The sequence below is a fragment of the Medicago truncatula genome, chromosome 2 (genome assembly GCF_003473485.1).
Source record: "Medicago truncatula cultivar Jemalong A17 chromosome 2, MtrunA17r5.0-ANR, whole genome shotgun sequence".
NCBI classification, from domain to species: domain Eukaryota; kingdom Viridiplantae; phylum Streptophyta; class Magnoliopsida; order Fabales; family Fabaceae; genus Medicago; species Medicago truncatula.
The window spans coordinates 33,785,825-33,813,610 of NC_053043.1; the positions used below are offsets into that span (position 1 = coordinate 33,785,825).

Consider the following 27,786-nt stretch of genomic DNA (forward strand, 5'->3'; position numbering starts at 1 on the left):
ATAATACATAGGATATATTAAATTAATAAATTTAAAGTATTTTTTAAAAAAAAAATTAGTTTACAAAATTACAAATACTTAAATTAATGATATAATTTTTATTATGAATTAAGAATACCCTTTATGTCATTTTACATTTATCAGCTAGTTGAACCGCTATTTTTACCAAACATTTCAGTTAGCTTATCAGCTAAAAGCTATCAGTTAGCTTATCAGCTATCCGCTATTTTTACCAAACAGAGCTGTAGTGAAATTAATGCTACTATTAGTTTTCTCAACAATTAATATGTCAACACCTCTAACTTATATTATATACTTATTATCATTTTATTATTTTTTTATCTTTCTTTACTTTAAACGGATCTCCACCAAACATTATTCTAGATTTTTTTTAAATTAGCCAGTAGATTTTTAGTGGAATAGTGTTAGACGTGGGCATAGTAAAATTTAGTAAAAAATTGTTGTAAATAGAATTTGAACTCGAGTTATCTCAATAAATTTGTCATTAATTAAGGATAAAGTTTACGTGCTTTTTAAATGAAATTAACCATAATATTCTTGAATTTATATTTCTCTCAAAATTTGTTATAATAAAAATCATGGTTAATTTAGTTAATAACCATGTGAAAAACAACTAAAGAAAAGCACATAAGTTATGTCGTAAACTAAATTTTATTAACTATTTGACTTAAATCAATAAGTTAATTTTTGTTTAAGAAGATAAAATGAAATATATCAACTGAACTTTCTAATCGATTGCCGAACACGCAGAAAACGACCGAAAGAAAGATAAAATAGTTACATCAATAAAACACATTTATTAAAACAAAAAGAGTTGAAATACAAGCTCACGTAACACGGTCAAAAAGAGCCAACAAACGAGCTCACAAAAAGCAACTCCCAAACACAATCAAGGGCTAAGCCACCACATGTGATATATAGTACAAAGCAAAAGTAGGATGAGCCTTTAGCCACCAAAAAGATTGAGGTTTAGTTTTCTCAAAAAGATAATGAATGGAATCCCCATTTTGTTGAAAAACTCAAGCATTTCTTTCATGTCAAATGACTCAGACTCTAGACAGCCAAATCAAATGAAGAGCTGAATGAATATTTTTTGAGTAGCCATCTTGTGATCCAAATTGATGTAAGTGATATGTGTCAGCTAAACCGTAACGAAACCTAGCCAATTATAATTATCAAACCATTTTTTTACGAAGAAGTCACAAGACAAAAGGAGATGATCGATGTCCTCCTAGAAGCCACAACCGCCACATAATTGTGCATTTGGCATAAGCACTCGTCTCATGGTTAAATTATATGTTTTTGGTATCTGATTGTGCAACAGGCACCCAACAAAAGTTATGTGAATGATAGTCATAGTTAGGTTGTTGACCCATTGAAAATAGGTAATTATAAACACTTGTAACATTGTATTTTTTTGATAAATGAAGTTGCCAAATCTACATCACTTCCAACTAAGGATCCCACCAAAACAAAGTATGTTTACCATCTTCCACCTCTCCGCATAAATTATCTTCAAACCAACTTCCAACACTCACCCCACATTTGATGTTAATATAATTCTTCCACCAAACTAGTGCCACACCCTCCCTCCCCAATGATGTCACCTACCTCAACATACCTCGTAGATAAAACTCTAAATCACAAACTCGTTTACTCCTCCTTCAACCTCTAACATCATTCTAACCCCCAACCCGTCGTTCTCCCTTTTCAAACAAATAGTATCACAATTTATCCAAGGTATTTTTCTAGAATCCTTACACACCCCACCCCGAATGATATTTGTATGAGCCTTGAAGAAGGAAAGAAAATAGACCGAGAGAAATGACAGAACAAACTTCAGAAGAACCAATCGACTACCCAAAGACATATTTCTACTTTTTCCACCCCGACAATCTAGGCTTTATTCGATCAAGAAACGGATACCAAAAATTCAAAGTCGCCATCAATAGGTAAACCCAAATAAATGAAATGAATGTGACCGGTCTTGTAGTTTAAAACTGAAGAAGCCTCTAACAACCAAGAATCAAACACATTAACTCCGATTAGCATGCTCTTATGGAAATTGACCTTAAGACCAGATGAATAGTTAATGCTACTATAACTATTATTAGTTAATCGTTAAAAAAAAAAAATTGTCATGTACTCTAATCGCCAGAAATTCACCTTTTTAAGATGAATAAGCAAGTGTATATGGTTCGAACTCTAGTCTCTGCATATAAAATGCAATATGTCTCTATCATTTGAGTTAAGTTCACGAGAACATTCAATTTTAATTATAAGCAACAAAATAATTAATTATATCAAAAATTAATTGAATAATATTGTAATAAGGTATGTGTTATGAATACTCTTTTTCAAACACTCGCTTTAAAATTTGTTCTCTTATTAGATGAAATCAATGTTAGTCTCACTATCTTATGTGAAAACCATTTTTAAAGTATCAGACTCAGATCGATTACACCTAATATAAAATTAAGTGTTCATGTGAGTATTCCTTAAAAATAAGTGTTGATGTGAGTATTGAAAAGAGATTGTTTCTAACTTCATTTTCAAGAGACATATAATTAAATGGTGTAGGAGCTAATTGAAATTTGCTTATATATTATTAAATCAACATATATATTTTTTCTTTCTAAAAAAAACAAACATCAACTTTTTTATTATATTTAACATCAAATAATATATATCCTCTCAAAAAAAAAATCAAATAGTATATACATAATTTATTTATCTATTTTTATTGAAGCACTTTTTTAATTTTTATTTATTTTAAAAAAGTAAATGTGCGATTGCCACTTGTCATCTTTTCAATAACTCTCTTCATTCCTGTTTATCACAAAAATATGGTGGCTTGTCATGTTTTTAACATTTATTGTCAAAAGAAGAAAAAAAAATACTCGAACATTGTAAAAATTAAATCTAAATCGTCGGTATTTAAAAATTAAATTTGAAATTGTAAATTGTGATTGAATTCAAATCTAAACCGTCGGTATTTAAAAATAAAATTTGAAAGTTTATAATCAAGACAAATGTTTCCAACTCTCCTATTAAACCCATTTTTAAGAGCTATCTCGTATTTGTTTATTAATTTTTCTTTAACAGTTTTTTAATTAATTTTCTTCTCTATAGGGCGGCCTCCAGTCAACTGCCTTTAATTTAATTTATTCATAGCATAGTATTCTTTTTTTTTTCTTTTTCTGATCAAGCATAGCATAGTATTCTATTAAATTATTATATTTTTATTTAAAGATTTTATATTTAATTCCACCATATATTTGTATTCAGTATTGCTTGTGTACGAAAAGAAATAAAACAAAGGTCCAAGTTATGATTATTTTTTTGAATGATGTTCAAGTAGTGATGACGATATGGATTTGTGACTCCTTTGCACATTGGATGGCATTATTTTTTTATGACATTGATGATATTAGTGACATTGTTTACATCTATCTCTTAATCAATAAATTTCTTTCATGTAAATAATTTATTTTAATCAATAATCAATCATTCTCTCTCATCTAAAATGTATTAATGTCACCAAAAATTACGTCACTCAAGTGAAACCCCCTAATACTGCAATATCATTTACTTTTTTTTTTTCCTTCTGAAAAATGCATTGGATACTAAGTACTCTTTTGGAAATTGATGGGTACAATATCAACTTTAGCATGGTTCTAGAAATATGCTTCTGGATTTGGTGTGGAAGTAAATAGGATCTATACATTCACATTCTGTGTACTTAATTAAATTTAATATCCCAGATTAGACCAACTTAGCACAACCATGGTTTAATTCAACCTCAACATTCATGTCCAGTTTGTTTTTCATTTTGCTTTTTTAAAACCATATAGTTTGAATGAATTTTGCCAGCAAGAGAATGTAAATAATGGTGAAGATGGAAATGTTTAAAAAAAATGGTTCATTTGTTGAATATTCTTACGAACCTAGTGAGAATATTCTTGCAATAACATTAAATAATATCGTATTTTCTCTTACGAAACTTATAGTTTTATTCTGATGCATTATCACAATCCGACCTTAGCTCAGTTGGTAGAGCGGAGGACTGTAGTTGGTTCAACAGATATACTTAGGTCACTGGTTCGAATCCGGTAGGTCGGAATCTTTTTTTTTTATTTTTTGTAATAATTGTTTTTATTGCAGCTTAGAAGGTTTTTTCTTCGGTTTATCTTTTGATTCAAACTCTCATTTTTTGTAATATGAAATTCTTGAAGTTTAAATGCATTATTAATTAATTATATGGTGCTACTTTATTTTGATTTTAATTGGAGAAATGCAAAGTCTCTTTTATTTCTCTGTCACTGCAAATTTCATTATATACAGTTGCATGCTGCAACAAAAAGTGTTGTTATTTTCCAATTAAATGTTTTTCTAATCAGAGGATGGGAAATGAAAAAAAGAAAAAAATCATTTTGAGAGGAAAGGGAAACCAAAAAAATATTGCAAAATAAACATAAATAAATCATTATGAACTTCTTGAATAAAATATGTCCTTATGTATTTAAGTATGTCAAAATACATTAAGTTTGGTCAAAGATATCTCACCTATGGAAATGAAAAAATATCTCACAATATTTCAACTTGTATTCTCATCTTCCTTTCTTTTAGTATTTTTCTACAAAGTTTCTTCAAGTTATTTGTAGAACAAAAATAGGGTCCCTATTGAGAAATGTATAATACTCCCACTCTCTAAATACATAAATTATATTCCCCATCCCCTATTAGAAAAAAAAATACACTTATTTGTAACTTATTTTGTTTTTACTAACATATATATATTTGTAACTTGCTTACAGTTTCAATTCTTTTTTAATTATATGGTGCCACTTGCAAAGTATTTTTTATTTTATTTTTGTTTCATATGAAGTTTAGTAGAGCATCTTCAATGGACATGTTTAAGTGAATTTTATAGAATGATTAAACAGAAAATTATTCTGAACTTCTATGAATGTAAATTAGTGTATAACAATTTTTCAATCAGACATGTATTTTAATCAAAATAGTGACACAACAACAACAAAATACAAGGGACTCCTGTCATACAAAAACTGCAGAGACTCTTGATATCAAATACTTCCATGCCATCAGTATATGTTTCAATCATTTGGATGCCTTGTGACCCGGTGATTTGGTTGGGACGGCTGCAGTTGTCATAGTGCGTAGTCGACTTGCTATTTCTGTGAAGGATGGCCTAACTGCAGGATTTGGTGCCCAACATTGCTCCATCAGTGTTCTCCATTCAATATCACAATAATTTGGTATTGTTGGCCTTAGTGTGTTGTTGACAATTCCACCTGCATTCGAATATACAACTTCAGATTGCCCTTATGATACACAGCTGGCTAGTTGATTACATACAAACTTTAATAAGATCTTGTTTGGATAAACAACTATAAGTGCTTATCATACAAGTCCTTATGTATAAAAAAATTCTATAATAACAAAAGATCAAATAAACTCAAACAAATCTCATTAAAAAGTCTAAAAGTGTTATGTTTATATGTGGAGTCCACTTAAGCACCCATTAGACGGTGCTGCTTTGTGGCCGTGGATGGTCTAATACCTAACTTATTTTCATTCATAAAAGGTAGATCTAGAACAATACAATAAAACTAGAGACCTAATTCCCTCAAGAACACCATGACTGTTCAAAAAGGAAGGAACAGACACGAGCAATTGGACACAACACCGCAAAACTTTGATTATGTATATATCTTTTAATCAATTATATAAAGACAATAGACATAGTTTCCTAACACATCTTTCATACGTGAAGCCCAAGTCTTCGGAGTAAACCCCAACATAATCTGATTTATTAACCACATTTTCAAAAAGATGCAACAAGAACTAAGTGCATATGATTGCGTAAACAAGAGCATGAGAAAAAGATTGCGCACCTATGATTGCACCATAGTGCATATTGGCATATGGCTCCTCACCGGTAAGAATCTCCCATAGTACTATGCCAAACGAGAACACATCAACCTACAAATCATAAACTCAATATCAAAATCCAAAACTACAAGCAAGCAACAAGGCGAGTGAAAGGAGATCAGTATGGATTATAAACTGAAATAATTTCATTTCTAGAGATCATGTTCAAACATCACAGGTAAAATAAAGGCTCAAACAAATACAATTTTTCCACATAAATTTTTAGGATAAATGTTTAGTCCCTATATAATTTTCATCTTTTATTTTTAGTTTCTTTGTATCAACTTTATAGTCTCTATAAATTACAAAGCTAAATACTTTTAGAACCTAAAAAGTGAAAAAGCATGCAGTTTTATAAATTGTAGGGATTAAAAAAAAAACAAAACTCAATATAAATATAAATACTAAACATATTTAACCCTAAATTTTTGCTCCAAACAGCTATGATGACCAGAAGTCAGTCGTAAAATAAAAAGTAGTTAGTTTAGACATTTCAAAATTCTACCTTTTCGGAGACCTTGCTGCTGCTACCATTCAGCAGCTCTGGTGCCATCCAAGGTAGAGTGCCTCGCACCCCACCAGAAACTAATGTATTTCGTTTAATTTTTGACAAACCAAAATCACCAACCTGAAATATATAAATTTTTAGTCTTCTCAACCTTTGTATTAAATGAATATCATTTTAAGTTCATGGAAAATAGGAGAAAAGGTTTTCAGCTTCGATACCTTGCATATTGGCCGTAATGGATCTTTTAAGTTTACAAGTAAATTGTCACATTTTAAGTCGAAATGCACAATATTTTTGGAGTGCAAATATTCCATTCCAAAAGCTGCATCCATTGCAATTATCAGCCTCTTCCGCCGATCAAGATACCTACAATGAAAAATCATGCAAGGATTCTTAAATCCATCCGTAAAACATGATGAGAGATTCATCGTCATTCACTCTTTAAGACCTGATAAATTATACCAGTACCTTATTCAACGAGCTACAAATTATAAAAACTAAGAAATAGAACCGTTGAAAATAAGATTATGATCGATCCATGTATTTATTGTATAGGATAGACATATCGTATCATATCATATCTTGTAAACAGAGATAGAATATTCTGTAATTATTCTATTTATTGTTTTTAAACCTGTACAAAGAGACCATGTTGGGTAGTTTGAGACACAGTTTTAACTTCATCAGACAGAGATGGGAGGAAAATGTGTGTGGCGTGGGTTTGGGAGGAAGGAATACCAACAGAAATAGTGAATTTTTTTTCAGATTTTCCATTTTTTTGTTTGGATTTTCCTCCCCCCTTTATGGCATGGCTCAGTAGCATGCAATTTCGGCAATTTATTCTGCAACTTGGGGTCGCGAAGCGGCTGCTCCGACCGCACCATCCATTCGTGACGCACTGGGAGACACTGGCGGCAACTACCCACTCCGCCAGGATAGCGGCACTATTTATCAATACTGACAACCTAGAAATAAACATAAGAAAAGCTCTATCGAGGTATTTATTCGTTACCTATCCTTGCGAAGTAAGACATGCCTAAGAGAACCATCAACCATATACTCTGCAACAGTTGCCATTGTTCCTCCTGGTCCATTTTGAACTACACCATAAAACGCCACCACATTTGGATGATGAAGCTTTGAAAGAATGTCAGCTTCCCGCCAAAACTCAACAGTCTGAAAAAGAAGCAGATACAATTTTACAGCTCTCAGAGATTATCATTATCATGGAATCGCTTCCAAGAAAATACAATGAGATTATCGTTACCAGTCTCTCTTGCTCAGATGATCGACCAGTGAAGCAAGTCTTCTTTATTCTCTTAATTGCAACGTCTGTTCCTCGCCATTTTCCATGATATACAGTTCCAAAGGTACCGGAACCAAGTTCCTTCAGCTCTTCAAGATCTTCATTCATTATGACCTATAATTTGCATCAGAACAATTAAATAAATGAACAAATGAATGTGTTTAACCAGTGAAAGAATCAACAACTACTGATCCAGTGAAAGAATGAGAGATCTTGGTCCAGGATGTAGCAATTTGTAAGGAATTTTCTTACTGACATTCTTTAAAATTTAGGAGATACATAGTATCATATTAATGAAGTTAAGGATTATATATAAACGGAGGAGAGAAATAATTATAACTTTGAACATTATTGATAATGACTTAATATAAAAAAAATAAAAAAAATAAACACCGACCCCTATATAGAGGATAAGAACTCCTAATCCGAAATAAATAGGAAAAAAAGGTAACAAATCATGATATTAGCTAATTAATATGGAAACTAATCTTACGAGATAAGATACACTTAAGATTAAAAGTTGATACTGGAAAATAGAATAAGATAATCAAACATAATAGCGAAGATTTTCAGAGATATTCATACATTCTAACTTGTAGAGTATATTTCCCGTTGCAGCAACCAACACAACGTTTATGTGCTTTATATGAAATTAAGTGGGTGGGAATAGATTGACACGAAAATGCAAGCATCCCAATTATAACACAACAATACATTTACAGAAGACAGATTACCAGCAATGATCTTTCTTTTACAAAATCCGATCTAAACCCCTTCCTCCCCAAAATGAATATCACGGCAAAGAAGAAATATTGCACATGCAAAAATGAACATCTTACCTGCAAAGTACTCGTATCAAATTCTCCTAAAGAAGGATCAAGAGGAGGTAGACTGCTATTGTTCTTTTCAAACTTTTCAACCTAAGTTAAAGGGAAAAGAACTTTTGTCAGCATATAAGCATATTAGTAACTTTCTCGGAGAAAAAATAAAAAATACTACAATAGTACCTCATATTCTGACTCTTCTGCTCTTAGGTTTTCTATCATAGCACCAAATTGCATACTTTCAGTGTCATTAATTTGAGACTGATCATAATTTGATTTCAGAACAGTAGTTTCTACTTCATTTTCTCCATGCAAGTCCTTCTGAATTTCTTCGCCAAAATTGAGATGGAATTCCGCACGGTTTAGTGGATCTTCATCAGTTGTTAAAGGTGCAACATGTTGATCTCTATTATCTCCAACTACACCAGGTGAAAAACCAAGACGATCCTGGTCAATAAGAGATGCATTTTCGTTCCCTTCTTGCGCCAATTTTTGAAAATACGACCAACTTTTAGGTTCATGATTTTCCATGTTTATACTTAAACCCATTCCATCTGAAGCTAATGGATGTTGACTAGAGGAATCTTCTTCTTCTAGTATTGCTTTGGAGAACATATCATTAAGCAATTCGCGTGGAAATCGATCATTAATATCAATAAGAATGTCACCTTGCGCTTGCGGATCAACTTTCGCAGTTGTGTTCGCATTCAAAGGAACAGGTGGTGCTTGCATGTTAAAATCACCATTTGATTCTTTCACAGGGATGTCTGGTTTACCATCAAGCGGCGATTCTTTATGGTTATCGTTACGATCCGTTCCCAGCATAGCAACAGCATTCTCCTTATTTAAGATATCTTTGGTTCCTTCGCCATCTGCAGGTAAGGGCTTCGCCGTGATGTTCATTTCCTTGGCTAGATTAGACAGATTTCCATCATGCAAGTTGTTACCAGAGTCTATAGCTGAGTCCTGCAAATGGACGCCAGAAAGTAAATCTGAAACTTGAAACTGATTATTGTGCGCATCATCTGACTTTGTGGATCGATTCAGCGACTCTACTTGCTCCCTTGGAATTCTTTCTGAATAATAAACTCTTTTAGGAAGAGGAGGAGGGTGAAGACAACTCAAGTCAACTGCATTGTTGCGAGAATCAACATAAGGACCCGCAACAAAAGCACTGCTGGAAGTAGAAGAAGCCTCGTCGTTATCTGAGAGTTGGTTTGTTCTTGTCGGAGGCAATGAATTCCCCTCTGGAGCAGTAACTACGACGGATGCTTCTGGAAAATCATTTTTTATATAACCGTCAAACAGTTGAGAAGGAGACAGCGATAGTGTTTCTTGTTGAATTGAACTGTCAGCCATCATTCTCACCAAAGTTTCAGGTACTTCTGAATTTTGCACTTGTACTCCATTAGGAGGATATCCTTCATTAAAAATCCCTTGTTGAGTATTCGGCATATGAGGAAGCATGTTAATAGGAGACCCTTCAATAAAAGGTTTATAAGAAGGATCAACACCATGATTCATAAAATATTGACCATGAGCGTTAGGTTCACCGTGGCGTATCATTTGATCGCCATAAAATACTGGATACATTCCGTATGAATTCGAGGAAGTTGGTAGCATTGGTTGTGAAAAATGAGTAGCCAATGATGAGTCGAAATTGTTCGTCTGGGGACCATTGCCCTGTCTGTCAATATTTTCCCCCTCCAATTCATTTATATCGTTTGCAGAAAAGCTCAAACCAACCATATTTGAGTTTTTTCTCGACTCCAAGTCCATGCCATTAACAGCAATAACATACTGGACTTCAGAATCATCGCCCATGGAGGTGAGACCAAACTGAGCATCCTGCAAATCACTGATTGAGAACAAAAACATCCTAAGCTTTTGTGATCCTTCTCTATCTTCTAGATGATTACATTCTTCCATCATGTTCTGTATATCCTCATCAGATGATACAGATACCAAGGCATCGAGATCTTCCCCGGGAAGCTGGTACTTAACTGTCTGAACCTGGTTATAGATCATCAACGCTTTTTGAATGAGCTCGTGATAAGATATGTCCTTTCTTATACGGAGAATGCGTGTTTGGCCTCCAACATACCTTAGCTTTCCATCACTTGGCCGTGGCAATATTCTACCGCCGAAGCTACAAAGAAACTTCAACATAATTGACGAGTTATCATAACTTTCGGCAGAGCCATATCCATGCACAAATTGTCTGTTGTCCTGATGCAGCGAAGTTCTTGGTATCGATCGAATCGATCCGTAGTTGCTTCTATCGAACTCTTTAGGATATTTATCCATCATTGATAGCATGGACATGTCTGATCCAGTTTCAGATCCTCCATGACTGATTCCTAAAATGCCTTTCAGTTCCATATAACCAGTTGTATAATTAGGATCACTGACATTCGAAAATACAGGCTTCCCGATATTTGCCCTATCTCTCATAAACTCAAGAGAGAATTCCTCACCCGTCTGTATCGAGTAATGCTGTACAGGTTTAACTTCCGATGTATTGAGGTCATGTGGTCTTCTACTCATATAAATTCCATCCATGTGGTCATGCATTATTGACTGTGATCCAGGCTGATATTCATTTCTAGGATCCATGCTTACGTATAAAACGTTTTCTAGAGTCTTGATTGTTGCATCACAGCATCATTTGTCGTCTTTGTAGAAGAAGAATACATTAATGTTTGGGTCAAAAAAAAAAAATCTTAACTTTAGTAACTGACCGGTGAACTCGCTATATAGAAATTTGAAGCAAACATTGGCAATCTTGTAAGCTATCAACTCTCAAGAACGGTTGTACCTATAAAGAAACTGCCCTGCAAATAGAACAGAATCACGATCCTATTAGCAACAAATTAACAGCCAATAAGATATATGACATGAATGGGAACAAATACACATGATATTTATAAATGGAATAAAGAATAAATGTTAGTCACATGAAAATCAAGTATAAACGCCTACACAATGAAAGCACCATATTGTAATGTAATAAATTCTACATTGCATGACTTGAATGACTATATATGACTGAGATCGTGCAAGCTTGAGTGTGAATATCGCGGTAAGTTTTCAAATAAAATACACATCTAGTCCCGCCACTACAATTTTGGAAACTTGTAAGCTCTTCACTCAATTAGTCTATAAGTGCGGTTGGTTCAGTAGTGACAAAAATTGATTTTAAATGAATTGATTCTCTAAAATTGATTCCAACTAAAAATAAGTTGAATTTAAGTGATTTATGTGTAGAAACATTCATGTAAAAGTAAGTTGAACAATAAATTAGAGGCTAAAAAATTGTAGAGGTAAAAACTTCAAATTCTAGCTTCTAGTTAGAATCAATTATACTTAAGAATATCCAAACATGTCAAAATTAATTATAGAAGATTACAAGTATAGAATCAATTATACCACCAAAAGTGGAACCAAACACACACTAACTATTTTAAAGCCAAACATAACAAGCAGAATCCATTCAAGAGTAAATCAGGAAATTACAAACAAAGCTACAAATACAAAGTTAAGCAAAAAGACCATTACCAATCCTGAGCATAAAATATCATTGGAAAAACAAAAATGGTCAAACTCAAAATAGAGATACAACTAGAAACAAAATCAAAACCCTTCCATCTATATCTCTAAACCCAAGATTTATCAATCTAGGGTTCTTACTAATGTACTTGAACTTCACATCATCACAGTGAAGAAAATCAAAACACAAAAATACATAACAAAATATGACAAAATTAGCAACAAAATAAAAAGACAGAAAATGAAACTAAATCTAGGTACCCAATGAAGAAAAAAAGAAGAAAAAACAAAACTTTAACATACCCATTTGCTCAAAGTTGAAAAGATGCAGTTTGGATTCAACAATGGATGAAAAAACAAGAACTTGTATTAAGAGGAAAACAAAAGAAAATGGGAAAATGGTCCTAGCACACGTTGTTGTTGTTGTTGTTGTTGTTTTATTTGTTTGACATTGTTTGTATGTTACGTATTAACGTTGATGTTACTCCAAACAAAGTGTGAATAAATCAAGTTGTTGAACTCTTTCTTCTTTCTCTCTCTACTAGTTGCACTTGCATTTTGCACTTGCACCCACCGTCCTTTGAGTTTTTGTGCCGAAAGTGTGTTATTTTATTTGTTTTTATTTTTATTTTTAATTTCTAGATTTAGTCAAACGAGACAAATCCAATCTAGATCTTTATTAAGAAAGTATGGGTATGAAATTCAAATTGTTTACTACTTGTACAAAAGAGAGGAAGAAATACTTAGAAAAAAATTGAAACAAAACTATTTATCTATCTTTAAGAACATCCACAATAGGGACATCCTTTTTTTTTTTAAATGTGTCTCAGACGTACACATCACTTATTTATTTAATAGTAATAGCTAATAAGTATTCAATCCCTTAAACTTAGATCTCACACAAAGTTCTTAAATAGGATTCACTAATCAACTATTAATAACTTTATATCACTGAATTTCAATTTTTAATATTAAAAGTGTGCGGACCCCACTTAAAGTTGGGGGTCTTATAAGACCTTGAAAAAATTCATCTCAATAAGGGTACCTTATAGATACCGAGTCTAAAATGTTTAAGACCCTCACATTAGATATGTTCTAATATTCCTTGTTATAAAAGTTTTATTTTCTTTAAGGTTCCTTATTATAAAGTTTTGATTCCACTATTTTTCATAATTTTGTCTTTTTATTTTAAAATTTGACAGTTTCTATCTTACATCAAATATTTGATTTAAAATATAATAATATGATATATTTTAAATGTAGTTTTTAAGAAAATGTTTTTTTTAATTTCATCAATGTTAGATCTTTCCTTTAAAGAAAATCAATGTTATAATCGTACTTTATTTTAAATTTAAAACTAATGCAATCAATATTAATTTTAAGGTAGAATGAAATATCTAGTCTGTAGTTGTTTTGTTTTTCCCTTGGGGGTTACCCTTTCATTTCCACCAAAAAGAAGTATATTTATTAAGTTTTGGTAGAATTTTAAAAAGTTATTTAAATTGAATGCAACAACACATACAGTATAGCATAACTCAACAAATATAAATTTTAGTTATAAAAATACAACTTATAATTTTTCATATCAAATTTATTTATAATTTTTACAGAACCGTCTGATATTGCTAAAGTATGTCATGTCCTCTCTTCCAGTTTACTTTCTTTCCTTTTTTAAAGCTCCTGCAATTATAATTTCCTCTATTGAAACAATTTAAAAAAAATATTGAGAGGGTAGTAGGACACTAGGAAAATAGTTTGGGTAAATTGGGATTCTGTTTGTTTGCCAAAGGAGGACGGAGGGTTGGGGGTTAGGCAGTTGAGAGCTTTTAATTTTTCTTTATTAGGTAAATGGTGTTGGAGGATGGTGGTTGATAAGGAGGGGCTCTGTTATCGAGTGTTAAAAGAAAGATACGGAGAGGAGGGGGCGGTTGAAGGAGGGAGGGAGGCACTGTTCTTTATGGTGGAGGACGTTGTGTAATGTCTGTGGGGGGGATACGTGAGGGTGCGGGGAGTTGGTTTGACGAAAATTTATATTGTGATGTGGGGGACGGATGCAACACTTTATTCTAGCACGATACTTGGTTAGGGGGAATTCCATTACGTATCAAATTTCCCCGACTCTATGATTTGGCTGTGAATAAGGAGTGTTCGGTGGCGGAAATGGCGAGCTTAGGGTGGGATGAAGGAGGCTCGGCTTGGGTCTGGAGACGGCATTTATTAGCATGGGAGGAGGATAGTGTGAGGGAGTGTTCTGCTTTATTATCTAACATTGTTTTGCAGGAAAATGTTAATGATAAGTGGAAGTGGTTGCTAGACCCTATTCACGGTTACTTTGTTAAAGGAACTTAACGCTTTATTGCTACTTTTGATGACCTGGTGGATAGGAACCTTGTTGACAATGTCTGGCACAAACATATTCATTCAAAGGTGTCGGTGTTTGCTTGGCGCCTCCTGCGTAACATATTACCTACCAAAAACAAATTGCCTCGTAGGCGTGTTCTTCTTCCAAATGACACGGCTTGCGTGGTCGGTGCGACATTCAGGAAACGGCCAATCACCTATTTTTAGGCTGCGGCCTGTCAAATTCGGTTTGGCTTCTTGTGTGGAACTGGCTTTGCTTATCGTCGGCTGCACCCGGCGTACTTCGAGATCATTTTGTTCAATTTTCTAATATGGCAGGCATGCCGCGATTTTCACTTTCATTTTTATAGTTTGTTTGTTTTGCCTGTGTTTGGGCCTTAGGGAAGGAGATGAACAACCGTGTCTTTCAAAATACGCCTTCAGACCCTTTACTACTCATTGAGAAAGTTAAACTCAATTCATTCTTGTGGTTGAAATCTAAACGTCTGTCGTTTAGCTCATTTTCTTTTCATGACTGGTGGGAACATCCTCTCCTTTGTATGAGTGTCCACGTGTAATTATTTTACTATTTTTCGGATGGTGCCTTCTGTTTATTGGCATCGTTGACTTTGTAATTGTTTTCGGTATTCTCTTTCAGCACGCCTTGTGTGGGGAGAATTACCATTGTTAGTATTGCATTTCATTTTGGCTTCAACAACAACAAGAACCAAGCCTTATCCCATTAAATGGGGGTCGCCTACATGGATCAAATAACGTCATAGTGTTCTATTATAAACCAAATTTAGATCCAACTCATTGACCTCTAAATCCTTTCTAATGGTTTCTCTAATAGTTTTCCTATACCTCTTTTAACTTGATTCTCCTCCATTTGATCTACTCTTCTTACCACAGCTTCTACGAGTCTTCTTTCTACATGCCCAAACTATCTAAGCCTATTTTTTACCAACTTTTCTACTATAGGTGCCACCCCACTCTCTCTCTCTAATGGTGTCATTTATAATCCTATCATGTCTAGTCTTACCATTCATCCAACGCAACATCCTCATATCTGTTAAATTTACTTGATTCTCGTGTTGACTCATAACCGTCCAACACTCCGTACCTCATTTTGGCTTGTTAAAAAATATTTTTATGTATCATTTATATTTTATTTGATTATTTGTAAAAATTAATTTTATATTTCACTTATACTTATAGTTTTACACAAAAATTAATTTTATGAGTTATTTGATTATTCTTAAATGATTTAGATATTCTTAAATGAACGTAAGCTATTTGATTATTGAACATAATAAAATACAAACTGAATATCTAGATTTTCTAATATAATATTTTTGTGTATGCAGTGTTTGATTACTTATTTAGTATTTAGTTTTTTAAATCCCTTCAAAAAAAATCTAGTGCTTTAAACAAATAAAGTCAATAGCAAATATATAATAATACTATTCCACTTGTGTGTTGGAAATAGGTAAGCATGTGCTCATTCATTGGAGGATCCGTCCATTCTGCAATTTTTAATAATTTATATTATCTTCATTTTGGCTCTTTTTCATTTTTTAATTATCTTTCATATATTCGTGTATAGATTGAGGACGAACTTATTTAATAAGAAAGTGATTTGAACATATAAAAAGGAAAAAGAAAAAAAGGAACGTGATTTGATAATTAAGTACTGGTCCTTAAAAAAAAATATACTGGTTGTTTTTTCTTTTACCGACAAAACGTTTGTTAACAACTTATGTTCATTCCCAACCCAAAATATATAATCTTTTGGGCGGTGCCTTATAAGAAAAACTTATGTGTGGTGCATAATAAGAGTATTATAATATATTTTTACTAGAAAAGTACAAAGAGTACTTAATTCGTAAGCCAAAAAAAGTATAAGGGGCTTCACTTTGTTTTAAAGAGCATGATAGAAAAACTTACAAATCTAAACCCATAAAAGTGAAGAAGCGTGAGTTCAAATCCACGGTTAGAGAAAATTCGAGCATTACGCTTCTTCTAAATTATCCATTTGCTAGCCAGCCAAATAACCAGAATGCAAAAGTGAACTTCCTTCTCCGCCACCGATAAACAAATTACCAAATACTGCCAAAGAAATCACAACCAAGAACAAGATGAGTGATTGTTTTCTCCTTTCCGCAACCTAAACATAATAATGAACCTAAGGGCACTACTCCATGTCGATTTAAATTATCCTTTGTTGGAATCCTCTTTAACTTTATGCAAATAAAGATATTTTAGAGGGCCAACTTTGTTTCAAATTAAATTTGAGAAAATGTCAATATAGGGCTGCTTAACTTGAATGAGAATTCGATAAGCACCTTTTCACGGTATAACCTTCATCATAATAATGAAACCAAACTCATTTACCACAATATTGTCCTGCAAAAAAAAAATGTTAGCTAACAGAAACATAGTCAGTCAACTGTTCCTCCTCCCAGGAAAACAATCGTCTTCTCCACCGCCGTTCTTGCCCATCAGCACCCCAACCTTGCCTCTTCATCTCCACAACAGTAATACTACTATTAATACTTAGTCTCCGTTGAAGCTTTCTTGGAGCAAAGATGAAGCATGCACAAGTTGTGCAAAAATTATCAAGAGTAAGAGTACAAGCACCAAAGATGGATCATACAGCAGCATATACAACGGAACAAGAAAAAAACAGAACAAATATGACAGATGAATATAACAACATGCTTACTTACGACATACCAAATCCAATCAATAAAAGTGCTTCCTTATGGCAATGTGATGCACCAATTAGCTTTTTCAAAAAAAAAATGTGATGCACCAAATCCCACCTTATCCATATTGTTTTAGCATCAGTAACATAAATTGGGCAATGCAGCCCCTTAAAACCAAAGAGATGATTCTAAATTTCTAACCCCACCCCACAATTTCAAAGAATGATAGAAACATGTACAAAAGATATTCAGAAAAACTAGATAGGGACAATATCGGCATATCAATTATCTTGACAAAGGTTAAAGCCATACACACTGAATCAATAAATCACATAATTACCCATATTAGAATTAGAAAAGGCCTCCATTAAACTCAAATGTATTATGTTTGTATCATCTCTGAAATTGTCTCCAATAAGAATGTGGTCAAACATTTTTAATTTCAGATGTTACTTTAAAATTTTATCAACTTTAACAAAATTGTCAGACAACTACTATTTCAGATACTAAACTTGTGATTCATACTGTATACAACCTACTAAAAGAAGGCTTTGTATGTATTCTTCAAAAGAAAAATCATCCCTGCATCTATGTGGTGTTCATTGCCTTTAAGTTAGCGGTGGTAGGCCGCCTAATGACATCTGTTACTCAACCGCCATCACACCACCGGAACTAAATGGGTTGCCTAATATTTTCTGACGGAAAGAGAAGAACATGCTATCGACATTTCTACTCTTGATTTCCAGCTTCAATGACACGAGACTCCTCAATTCCACAGCCATTTCTACTCTCCGATTGTACTGATTTATACACCAAGAATGATCCAGTACCGGTGTAATTACATGCTAATGCCTTCCCAACTGAGGTTGGTGCAGAGAATGCTAGCTCAGCACGTTGAAGCTCCAAGTCGGTGCAGAAACTTTTCCTGCCACAAATTTAGTGCAGAGAAGAAAATGAATCAACAAGCCGGAAAGTTGATTGAAGAATAATTAAACACTAATTCAACATAGCTAGTATGAAATGCTTCAAAGATGTGGTATTACATAACACCATCCTCCATTATCTGTGTATACTAATTGAATCTATTTGTTGCTATTGACTCTCATTTGAACCTATGCACTATTCAGATATTGTAGAATCTCTGGTTGCATGATTTAGTTTTCCACGAATAACACAATTAAAGGAAGTAAAATTACCTCACAGTATCCAGCAACTGGCTAGCTATGTGTTTTCTTCTGTTGGATGGAGTGACCCAAATGGCTCTAATGCCACAAACAGCAGCAACAGGGTTGCTTTCGCAGAAGATTGCCCTACCATCCATCACCTCAGAATCATTCACATTCACAGCTTTTTTTTCAACTTCCCTTTGAAAAACAATATTCCCAAACTGGAGAGTGGTTGGACACGGCTTCTTTTCCCTTTTCCTCTTGCTATCAGAATGCTCATCAACCGAGCAAGACACGACTCTGAATGCTTCTTTGATTGGTTCTGCAACCACGCACCCAACAATCCTCTGGAGAGAAACAAACAAATAGACCTGCGCGTATATACTACGATGTCATACAATAATATCTAACACAATATTTTCATATAATAAAAACAGCATAGGTAGAGTATAGTTATGAAAGTACTTTCAGGAAAGAAGTGATAACAAATATTTATTACTTATAAGTAGAAATTAACATATGCATCCTAATTTTATTTATTTATTTAACAAGCTCTCCCATTTGATATTTCAATGAATATTTACAAGTTTAAAGTGTTTTTAAATATAAGAACAATCATAAACTTGTTATTACATCTACTCAAGAAACATATAAAATATAAAAGCTAATCTAATACCATAATAAAAATCTAAATTGCAAGTAAGGTTTTTGAGGTGAAGAACAATATGCACCTTACAGTGTTGATGACCTATCCATCCACTTCCCAACTCAATTTCCATCATCTTCACAACTTCTTCTGCCTGTTTAAACAACAATTTCATAAGAACTTGTTCAACACTAAAAAACCCGGAAAATCATAAGGGGGTTAAAAGGAATAAATAACCTTGTTTTTGTGAGAAGATGGGTCGGTCCCCAGCACCATAATAATTCGACCATCCTTGTGAGAAGAGATAACCCTTTCACTGGTCCAGCCCTGCAGAAAACAGAATCAATAATAGGAATAAGAAGAAATGGGCATAGGAATCAAATAAAAGAGACTAGAATTGGGAACTTACTCTGAATTGGATTCCTTGCATGTAACATTTGTGAAATTGTGTGTGGTTTTTCTCGTCATCTACATTGCCGGGAGTGAACTCAACACCACAAGTGGAACACGCGCGCAGCAAGAAATCGGATTGGCCGAATTCCAAATGGAACTGGGCGTAGCTCCTCTTCTTGTTCTTCACCACCGGCTTTCTGATTATGGAGGAAGGTGAAATAACAGGTTTAGGGTTCTTCCGGGTTCGGTGGTAAGTGTTGAAAATATGGTGTTGTTTGTTCTCCCATTGAGACAAGTCATCGTCGCGGTCGACCTCGGAGGCGAGGGATGTGGATGTGGATGCGGGAGTGGAATTGGAGGGACATTTGAAAAAATTGCTGATCTTTAACTGCATCTGCAATACAACATTTTGTTAAGTGGCGTATGCAAGCCCCGATCAATGAAAACAACAGTGTTTTATCAAAACTCAATGAGCAAATAAAAGATGAGTCAACTAAAACAAAAACCTCATTTTGATAATCACATAAAAAGGTTACAGGATATTGTACCATAAAAGAACTAGTTAACACTTATTATGACTGAAAATTTGTCAAGGAGCACACAACAAAATAGAACACTGTGAATTTCAACTTTAAGGTTCCTTCCAACTGCATTCATCATACAATGGTGCAATACACTAACCATTATAACAGGCTGGTTGGCCAACATAGAAAAGAAAGTCCATGTGATTTTTTTCTTCTGAAAATCAGTTATTGTTGTAAGGTGAAATAATTTTTTTAGTATTAATTGTTTTGTAACAATTAAATGATAATATTTCCTCATATACACTCATTAAGAAAAGAAAATGAATTCAGTTTTTTTGACAGAGAAAATGACTTCAATAACAATTAGACAAAGTATTATTGTGTATAAGCATGAGAATGTAGATGCATACTCAAGTGAAAATACTCCAACAGTATCCAATTTCTTAACAGATGGAATCAGTGTAATGTGTAACATGCTTCTAGTTAAACAAGAAAAAAATAACTTTGTGGAACGCCCCATCCCTACTGATTGAATTCTCATATTGTAGCAGACAATGTTTTACATACAAAAAATTATACACGGAAGAAACAATTAGCTTTTCTTATATGATAAGTACAATATACAATGAAGCACAAAAGCAGGTCTCCATGTACCTGAAATGAACCTACATTTTTCACATGAAGCACGGACACTCCTCGGATTATACGTGTCCCGATGTCAGACAAGTGTCGTGTCTGACACCAACACGACACCGACACATATAATTACACTGAATTAAGTGATTTTCTCAAATTATTAGTGGCGTCGGCATGTCTGTGTGTGTCCGTGCTTCATAGTTCACAATTTACAAAAAGAGGAAGCAAATGCTTCTGAGCTACTTTTCAACTTTACTATAACCGATAACCTACAAGATCTAGGTAGTAGCCATCACATTCAACCAAGCAACATTGAAATTCAATTAAGAACAAGGAGACCAGACACGACACAGACACATATACCGTTAGTAATTTGAGAAAATTATATAATTGAATGTAATGACATGTGTAGACACAGACACGCCTTCAATCAGAAGTATTGCTCCAGAGGAAATTAGTATTGTAATTAAAAGTACCTACGTCAGATAAAGAATCTCAGGTATTCAATTAAGGGTTATAAAGATGAAATGCTATCCAAGATTGATTGAAAATAAATCCTAATCACTTCAGATCCAAAATCCTAATTGCAATCTCAACTTAGCCAAGAATAATTAAAAATAAAAAATAAAAAATAAAGAAAACCTGAACGACTTTATAACTGTTTCTGGTGGCCGACGGCGAACTCCGGCGACGTTTTCCGAGCAGTCGAATTCAGTCTTCAGTGCGATTCCAACTCGCACAATTTAGCGCGAAACTGGATTTTTTTTTTTTGTGTGAAGCTGCTGATTTTTTTTTCTTTTGTTGTGTGATTGTTGCTTTTGGGCTTGATGAATGATGGGCCCTTCAAAAAAAGTGGAACGGGCTTCATATTAAACTCCATTTCTCGTGCACCTCCCAAATTTCTCATTTTGCCGCTTTTGAATTATATAATTTGTAACGTACATATACTGTTTCAAATTATATAATCAAAATCCTATAAAAATAATCAGATACATATCATCTCCACAAAAATCACATAGCAGTTTTTGTAGATGATATGAATCGTCAACGGTAACCATGACATCATAACCGTCTTCCAAAACCAAAACAGAAGTATGAAAAGAAGGAAACAAGATGTGAATTTCAATGAAAATGGAGAATAATGCAAGACTATTTATAGCCAAATTAGACTGTAACTACATTTAAGAAACGTGTAAAATTTATCAATTGACCTAACAAGTGTGATTTTTTTAGGGGCTAAAAACAAAATTATGGATATTTATAAGGACCATTTACTTAATTAAATTTTTTTTTCGTTTTCATTTTTCATCTTCTTTCCTTTTTCACGAACATCTTCCCCTTTTCAATCATATTTTTTTAGGCTTAAATATGCAAATGATCCTTGTAGATAGCAAGAGTTTTGGTTTTTATTCATATTTCATTGTAAATATATATATATATATATATATATATATATATATATATATATATATATAATTAATTTAGTCCTTGCAATTATCTTTTTTTTAACAAAAGTCCTTGCAATTATCTAATTTGTTTTATTCCTGTTTTTTTTTATTCTTTGCAAAATTGATTCATATTAGATTTAATCCTTGTAATATGTAGAATATTTAATTTTAATCCCTCAAAATAAAGACTAAAATAAATATTTGAGAGACCACTTTCAATATAAAATGGTTTAACATAAACTAAAATAAAAATTAAGGACCAAAACAAATTATTCTATATTTGCAAGGATTGATACCAAGAAATATTTTTAAATTGACCAAAAAAACATATAATATTTGTGGGACCATTTGCATATTTAATTTTTTTATTCTTATTATATATGCTGAATTTTAGTTCTCAACTTCACGTTCTATGTTTGAGTTTTCTAGATTTTTCATGATTTTTTATTTGATGAAAAGATTGATTGTCTTGTTTGACTTGCTTCACTTTCTTTTTCATTACTAAATTTACAAAAGTTATAATTTTTTTTAATTATTCCGCTGGATGAAATTAGAAGGGAGTGTGTGAGTAAAGATGATAATACAAGAGTGAAAAAGAATGAAGGTTTGATGTGCAGGTGGAAGGAGGAAGAAGATAGATGATTTGGGTGTAGTCGTCACATGATTCCCATTATTTTTTCTTTTGTTTTCTTAAAAAAATGTTAATTTTCACATTGACGAAAACATGAAAAATACTATATCGTAATTAAAATTAGTCACGTCAATGTTTTTTGGTCAAATGTACATAGATGATTAGTAAGCGCAAAATAGAGTAAAATTGAGGGGTTAAGTTGCTCATTTTAAATTGAGTAAATCAAAATCACACGATCTAAAACTTGAAAATCAAAAGTGTAATTAAGTCAAAAATCAATCTTCTATGTATGTGATGCTTATAAGAGCGGGTGGAGATTAACCGTAGAAAATTCCAATGGACTTAGACTATGTTTGGAATGGCTTTTACTTTTTCAAACCAGCGGTGGAAAATCACGTTCAGCTAAAAGCTTAGTTTTCTAACTTCTTCATTTTCACGTTGGGCATGTTTTGAAACGTGGTTTTGGCTACCCCCATTGCCAAACCAAACAGGCAATTAGACTTTCTCATTGGTTTTTTTTTGGTTTCTTCCATGATAGTTGTGACTGAAAAACACACTTCCACATATTGATTGAGTAAATAGTCAATTTCCCTCCTGAAATTGTAAGTTTCATCAATTACCCCCCTAAAATTAACAAAACTTCAATTACCCCCCTGAAATTTCACAACGTTAGTCAATTTACCCCCTCCGTCAAATTTTTTCTGTTACTGAACATGACGTTTTGCAAATACCCCCCCTGAAGTTTTGCACTTATATGCAAAACGCCCCCCAAACTTAAAAATTTATATTTTTTTTTCTTAAAAACAAACAATTAATAGTTAAATATTAAAGCTAACTATTAATTTTGGAGTTTGGAAAAACTACATACATATATACATCAAAATAGGGAAAAATGTGTATTTTTAAAGTGACAATAATGGTTATTTCTAATAGAAAAATTATTATTTTTAGAGGTTTATAAACAAATTAATAATCAGATTTAAATTTATATTTTCTCCTTCACCATCTTAATCTTTTAACTCCTCCAACTCCTTCAACAATTTGCTCAAACCATTTAAACTACACAACCCCCAATATTAATCCACAAATCATCTCATTATTGTCACTTTAAAAAATACATATTTTTCCCCATTTTGCAGTCTATTTTGATGTATATATGTATGCAGTTTTTCCAAACTCCAAAATTAATAGTTAGTTTTAATATTTAACTATTAATCGTTTGTTTTTAAGAAAAAAATAATATAAATTTTTAAGTTTGGGGGGCATTTTGCACATAAGTGCAAAACTTCAGGGGGAGTATTTGCAAAACGTCATGTTCACTAACAGAAAAATTTGACGGAGGGGGTAAATTGACTAACGTTGTGAAATTTCAGGGAGGTAATTGAAGTTTTGTTAATTTCAGGGGGGTAATTGATGAAACTTACAATTTCAGGGGGAAAATTGACTATTGTTCGTCTATATATTTCTAAAAATTGTTCAGTTAAATGTACAGGATGTGTTATTTGAGGGTATTGTTCGGTTAAACGTTGTGATTGAGATTCTAATTTCAACTCTTCCATTTAGGTAGTGATTGAAATATATAGACGTAAATGGAGGAGTTGAAATTAGAATCTCAATCAGAACGTTTAACCGAACAATTTTTATATTTTTGTCAATTGAATTAAGACATATGGACATATTTTTTTTGTTGAGAGATAAGACATATGGACATTAAATCTGTAACTTTAATTTAATCTCTATAATATATAAAAATTCTTAATATTTTTTTATTCAACTATATAAAAATTCTTATTCAATAGTAATATTGTTACAACTTACAACAAATACAATGCAAGGGAACAGGTACAATAAAATTCGAGGGAAAAAGAAAATACACATAAGACTGTTGAGATGGTCTTTTTTTTCAAGACTCATGGTCTTAACAATCAACATCACTAAAACACATTTAAAACCTTTATTTTATAAATTATTTAGAAAACACTTATTAGAAAGTTAATTCTTGGAACAATCACTTGGAGCAAAGGAAACTTTTTTCCCTTCGAGATCATATTCTACTAGAAAATCAACGTGTGCTATATTTCCAAAGATGGAAAGATCATTGGATGGTATGGCCAACAAGCAATACGAGTTGTTGCCAAGAACACCAAGTAATTTCTGAGGTTTAAGGGTAACATCGGCTCCCGTGAAATGAAACACGAAATTAGGGAACTTTGCTAGATCTCCAAAGGTGAAGCAAAAGGTAAATGGTGATGGAGGATCTTTTACTTCCTCTACACCAATAACTCCCTTCACCGAAGCTATGAAATCGTTATAAAATTTTGGTTCAAGATACGTCAATGTTGTACCTGAATCAATGATTATATTACCATCAGTTTGACCTGACTGAGCCGTTTTTTGTCCAACGGTGATACCTTCGAGATTGAGATAGTAATGATAAGGATCAGATGACTTGATCATAAGGGGAGTAGACACAACACCATTGCCTTTTATAATTGCTTGATCTCCAAATTTCAATTTGCTAGTCGAGTTTGAACCGAAAGGAACCAAACAATAAGAGAATTTTCGACCAATAGAATCGCCTAGTTGTGAAACTAGGGACAATGGCCCTAGTCCTAGACCAACAATACCTGTGGTTTTATGACTAGTTTCAGACCCTAGATCATTTTGAAGTCCACATCCAAAAACTGATTTTGGAAATGTAACATCTTTTTCTCCTTCACCATTCATTGAACCAAAACCAATGGAATCGGTACTCAATTCGCCAAAACTATAAGACTCATCACCATAAATAATTAAATACTCACACTTCTTTGATTTTCCACATCTATGTTTGCCTAGTGGTAGTGATGAGCAAGATTGTGAGTCACATGACAAACCCATGTAAGTGGAAGATTTGTTTGGATCAAAATAGGGTTTGTCTTGTGGAAAACATTTCTTACAAGGGGAACATTGTACCCAAATAAGATTACTACCTGTGTCTGCAACAGCAAGCCTTTCAACAGGTGGGGTGCCAATATAGATTTTCATGAGGTAATCACCACCATTTGGAATTATAATAGATTCTGGCGATTCGTTTAACTCATTATTTTGAAAAAGGGAAAGTCGTTTTGAACGTGAAATAGAGCGCAAGGCCGCATTTGTGATTAACTCCGATGAGGTAAGGGAAGAGTTGTAAAAGGGTGACAATGGTGAATCATGATGAATAAGTTCAACTTCGAAGCCACTAGGGTTTTTGGTGGATTCAACAAAGGATGGAGTATAAAGTGAACATAAGGCAGAAAACAAGAATATAAAAGCATGCATAGTTGATAAAAGTATAAATATAGGGGAGAAGTTGAATGAATGGTTTGTGGTCAAGTGCTTCTATTTATAGATTTCTTTTAGTACTATAATGAGACTTTTGATATGTGAGATATATTCCTCTCAAATATGCATGTGACTCACAAAATCATAAATCATTATGTAAAAAACTATTTTGACTTTTCATATATGTGAGATATATTCCTCTGAAATATGCATGTGACTCACAAAATTATAAATCATCATGCAAAAAAACTATTTTAAATATAGATTGTTTTATAATATCAATAAAACATCCATGTTTCTTTTCCTATCATGCATTTTAGTATTTATTAACGTGATCTTCTCTGTTTAGCATTATCTCCATTTTTTTCACTTTAAGAGAGGAAGACACAAAACAAATTTGGAAAATAATTAATGGTGTTGGTTCATTTTTTTTTTTTTGGAAGCAGTTGGTTCACTTATGATTTGCCATTTACTTTTTGTGACTATCTCTCGCTAAATGAAATATTTTATTTAATTTGAGAAATGAGGAGGATCCTAACTCAAAATATAATGCTTTGTCAAAAAAAAAAACCTCAAAATATAATGCATTATACTCTTTTAAACTTTGATATCGAAATATTAACTATGGTTAAAATAATAGTTATGGATTTAAAAAAATTTGTACTCTCTCAAAAGAATTGGTCTAGGAAAGATTGTGATGACTGATTGGTTTCTTCCAAGAAAATTGTGATTGAAAGACACATTTCCACAAAATTCCATATTGACTCATGAGATGACTTAGATATGAATGTGTCCCATTTTTCCATGGATTACAACGTGATTGGAGGTTGTAGTTGCCGTATGAGAAAAACTGTAAACTTGTGTTACACGGACAAAGGGCACTGTTGCTCTCAAAGGAGAATGGTTAGCATGTAGTACACGTTGAGATAGATCCTAACGAAGGCAGGGAGTGGTTGCCGGTACACGAGATATGATAATGAGCAGCTTCTAATAATTTTTTGGCGAACTAAATTTACATCAGAATGAGAGGGATCCTGATATCGTGCATAGGTATGAGATTGCATAGTTGAATGATGACTTGTAAGAATTGTTTGGTGCTATCTATATCAACATGATGCCTCTTTTTTTTTTTTTTTTTTGTAGCCCATTTTATAAAAACTTCATAGTTAAACGTGCTTGACTTGAAACAGTTTTAGGATGAGTGACCTTATATAAAGTTTTCCGGAAAGCTTGCAAGTGATGACAAAACATGCTGAAAGGCTCGTGTTGGTTTGTAGGGTCAGTCGGCAATCCCGAAATAAAACACATTGAAAGACTTGTGTTAGTTGGTAGGATCAATCGGCAATCCTAAAAATCATATGAGATGTTAAAGTGAAGGATCTAATTCATGTAGACATTAAGTTGTCCAAATTTATTTTTCTCATCATGGGCTAAAATACTTTTTTTTTTTCGGATACTGAGTTTCAAAGTGTTTCTTATTTTTTTTCTTTCATTATTCGGCTAGTGGTCGATACATACTCAAATCCATACACACGGATGATGTGTGGAGACCCAAAAATTAAGCTAAGATCTCACATAAAATATATTTATAATTTAAAAAAACAATGGAAATAATCCTTAAAATAACAATGTAAATGCCTTGTCAAAAAAAAATAAATCAATGTAAATGAATTTTAAAGACTAAAATGAGTCCACTTATCCAAAACAAAAGTGTCCCCACTCGTTAAATTAAATAAAATAGTATTAAGTGTAGCATTCCAAATTTAAATCTAAATCATAGTAGAATAAGGAGAAGTTCCAACCATTAAATTAAGTTTAAATATGT

At 32.8% G+C, this 27,786-nt stretch overlaps 3 protein-coding genes and 1 non-coding gene across 6 annotated transcripts; 1 reads left to right on the plus strand and 3 right to left on the minus strand.

Moving 5' to 3' along the window:
- The first annotated feature begins 4,056 nt into the window (after window positions 1–4,056).
- On the plus strand, window positions 4,057–4,143 carry TRNAY-GUA (transfer RNA tyrosine (anticodon GUA)). The gene is given in 2 exon segments: window positions 4,057–4,093; window positions 4,108–4,143. It is a non-coding gene; the product is annotated as a tRNA-Tyr (tRNA).
- A 799-nt stretch (window positions 4,144–4,942) lies between these two features.
- On the minus strand, window positions 4,943–12,727 carry LOC25479862 (probable serine/threonine-protein kinase DDB_G0267686). The gene is made up of 9 exons (XM_039830635.1): window positions 12,467–12,727; window positions 8,798–11,448; window positions 8,630–8,710; window positions 7,752–7,904; window positions 7,497–7,660; window positions 6,703–6,850; window positions 6,482–6,604; window positions 5,940–6,027; window positions 4,943–5,336 (listed from the first exon to the last, which is right to left on the minus strand). Exons 2-9 carry the CDS (start codon window positions 11,228–11,230, stop codon window positions 5,143–5,145), a joined length of 3,384 nt encoding a protein of 1,127 aa, XP_039686569.1. The 5' UTR covers window positions 11,231–11,448; window positions 12,467–12,727; the 3' UTR covers window positions 4,943–5,142.
- A 4,792-nt stretch (window positions 12,728–17,519) lies between these two features.
- On the minus strand, window positions 17,520–21,374 carry LOC25479864 (protein CHROMOSOME TRANSMISSION FIDELITY 7). Of its 3 annotated transcripts, none has more exons than XM_013587685.3 (6): window positions 21,219–21,374; window positions 19,433–19,810; window positions 19,261–19,350; window positions 19,109–19,177; window positions 18,408–18,748; window positions 17,520–18,136 (listed from the first exon to the last, which is right to left on the minus strand). In XM_013587685.3, the coding sequence occupies exons 2-6, from the start codon at window positions 19,808–19,810 to the stop codon at window positions 17,941–17,943; spliced, it is 1,074 nt and encodes a 357-aa protein (XP_013443139.1). In that variant the 5' UTR covers window positions 21,219–21,374; the 3' UTR covers window positions 17,520–17,940. The 3 variants fall into 3 exon arrangements, with proteins under 3 accessions (XP_013443139.1, XP_024630452.1, XP_039686570.1); XM_024774684.2 differs by having other exon boundaries at window positions 21,236–21,355; XM_039830636.1 differs by lacking the exon at window positions 21,219–21,374 and adding an exon at window positions 20,610–21,173.
- A 3,042-nt stretch (window positions 21,375–24,416) lies between these two features.
- Window positions 24,417–26,004, minus strand: LOC25479865 (aspartic proteinase CDR1). The gene has a single exon (XM_013587686.3). The coding sequence runs from the start codon at window positions 25,956–25,958 to the stop codon at window positions 24,648–24,650; it is 1,311 nt and encodes a 436-aa protein (XP_013443140.1). The 5' UTR covers window positions 25,959–26,004; the 3' UTR covers window positions 24,417–24,647.
- Between the last annotated feature and the right edge of the window lie 1,782 nt (window positions 26,005–27,786).

Coding starts and splice junctions, on each gene's coding strand:
- LOC25479862 (XM_039830635.1), bottom strand. CDS start 11,230: ATGGATCCTAGAAATGAATATCAGCCTGGATCACAGTCAATAATGCAT. Junction 7,661..7,751: donor CATCTGAGCAAGAGAGACTG/GTAACGATAATC, acceptor CTTCTTTTTCAG/ACTGTTGAGTTTTGGCGGGA. Junction 6,851..7,496: donor GTCTTACTTCGCAAGGATAG/GTAACGAATAAA, acceptor TTTTCATTGTAG/GTATCTTGATCGGCGGAAGA.
- LOC25479865 (XM_013587686.3), bottom strand. CDS start 25,958: ATGCATGCTTTTATATTCTTGTTTTCTGCCTTATGTTCACTTTATACT.
- LOC25479864 (XM_013587685.3), bottom strand. CDS start 19,810: ATGCAGTTAAAGATCAGCAATTTTTTCAAATGTCCCTCCAATTCCACT. Junction 19,351..19,432: donor TGCAAGGAATCCAATTCAGA/GTAAGTTCCCAA, acceptor TGTTTTCTGCAG/GGCTGGACCAGTGAAAGGGT. Junction 18,749..19,108: donor TAGGTCATCAACACTGTAAG/GTGCATATTGTT, acceptor ATATACGCGCAG/GTCTATTTGTTTGTTTCTCT.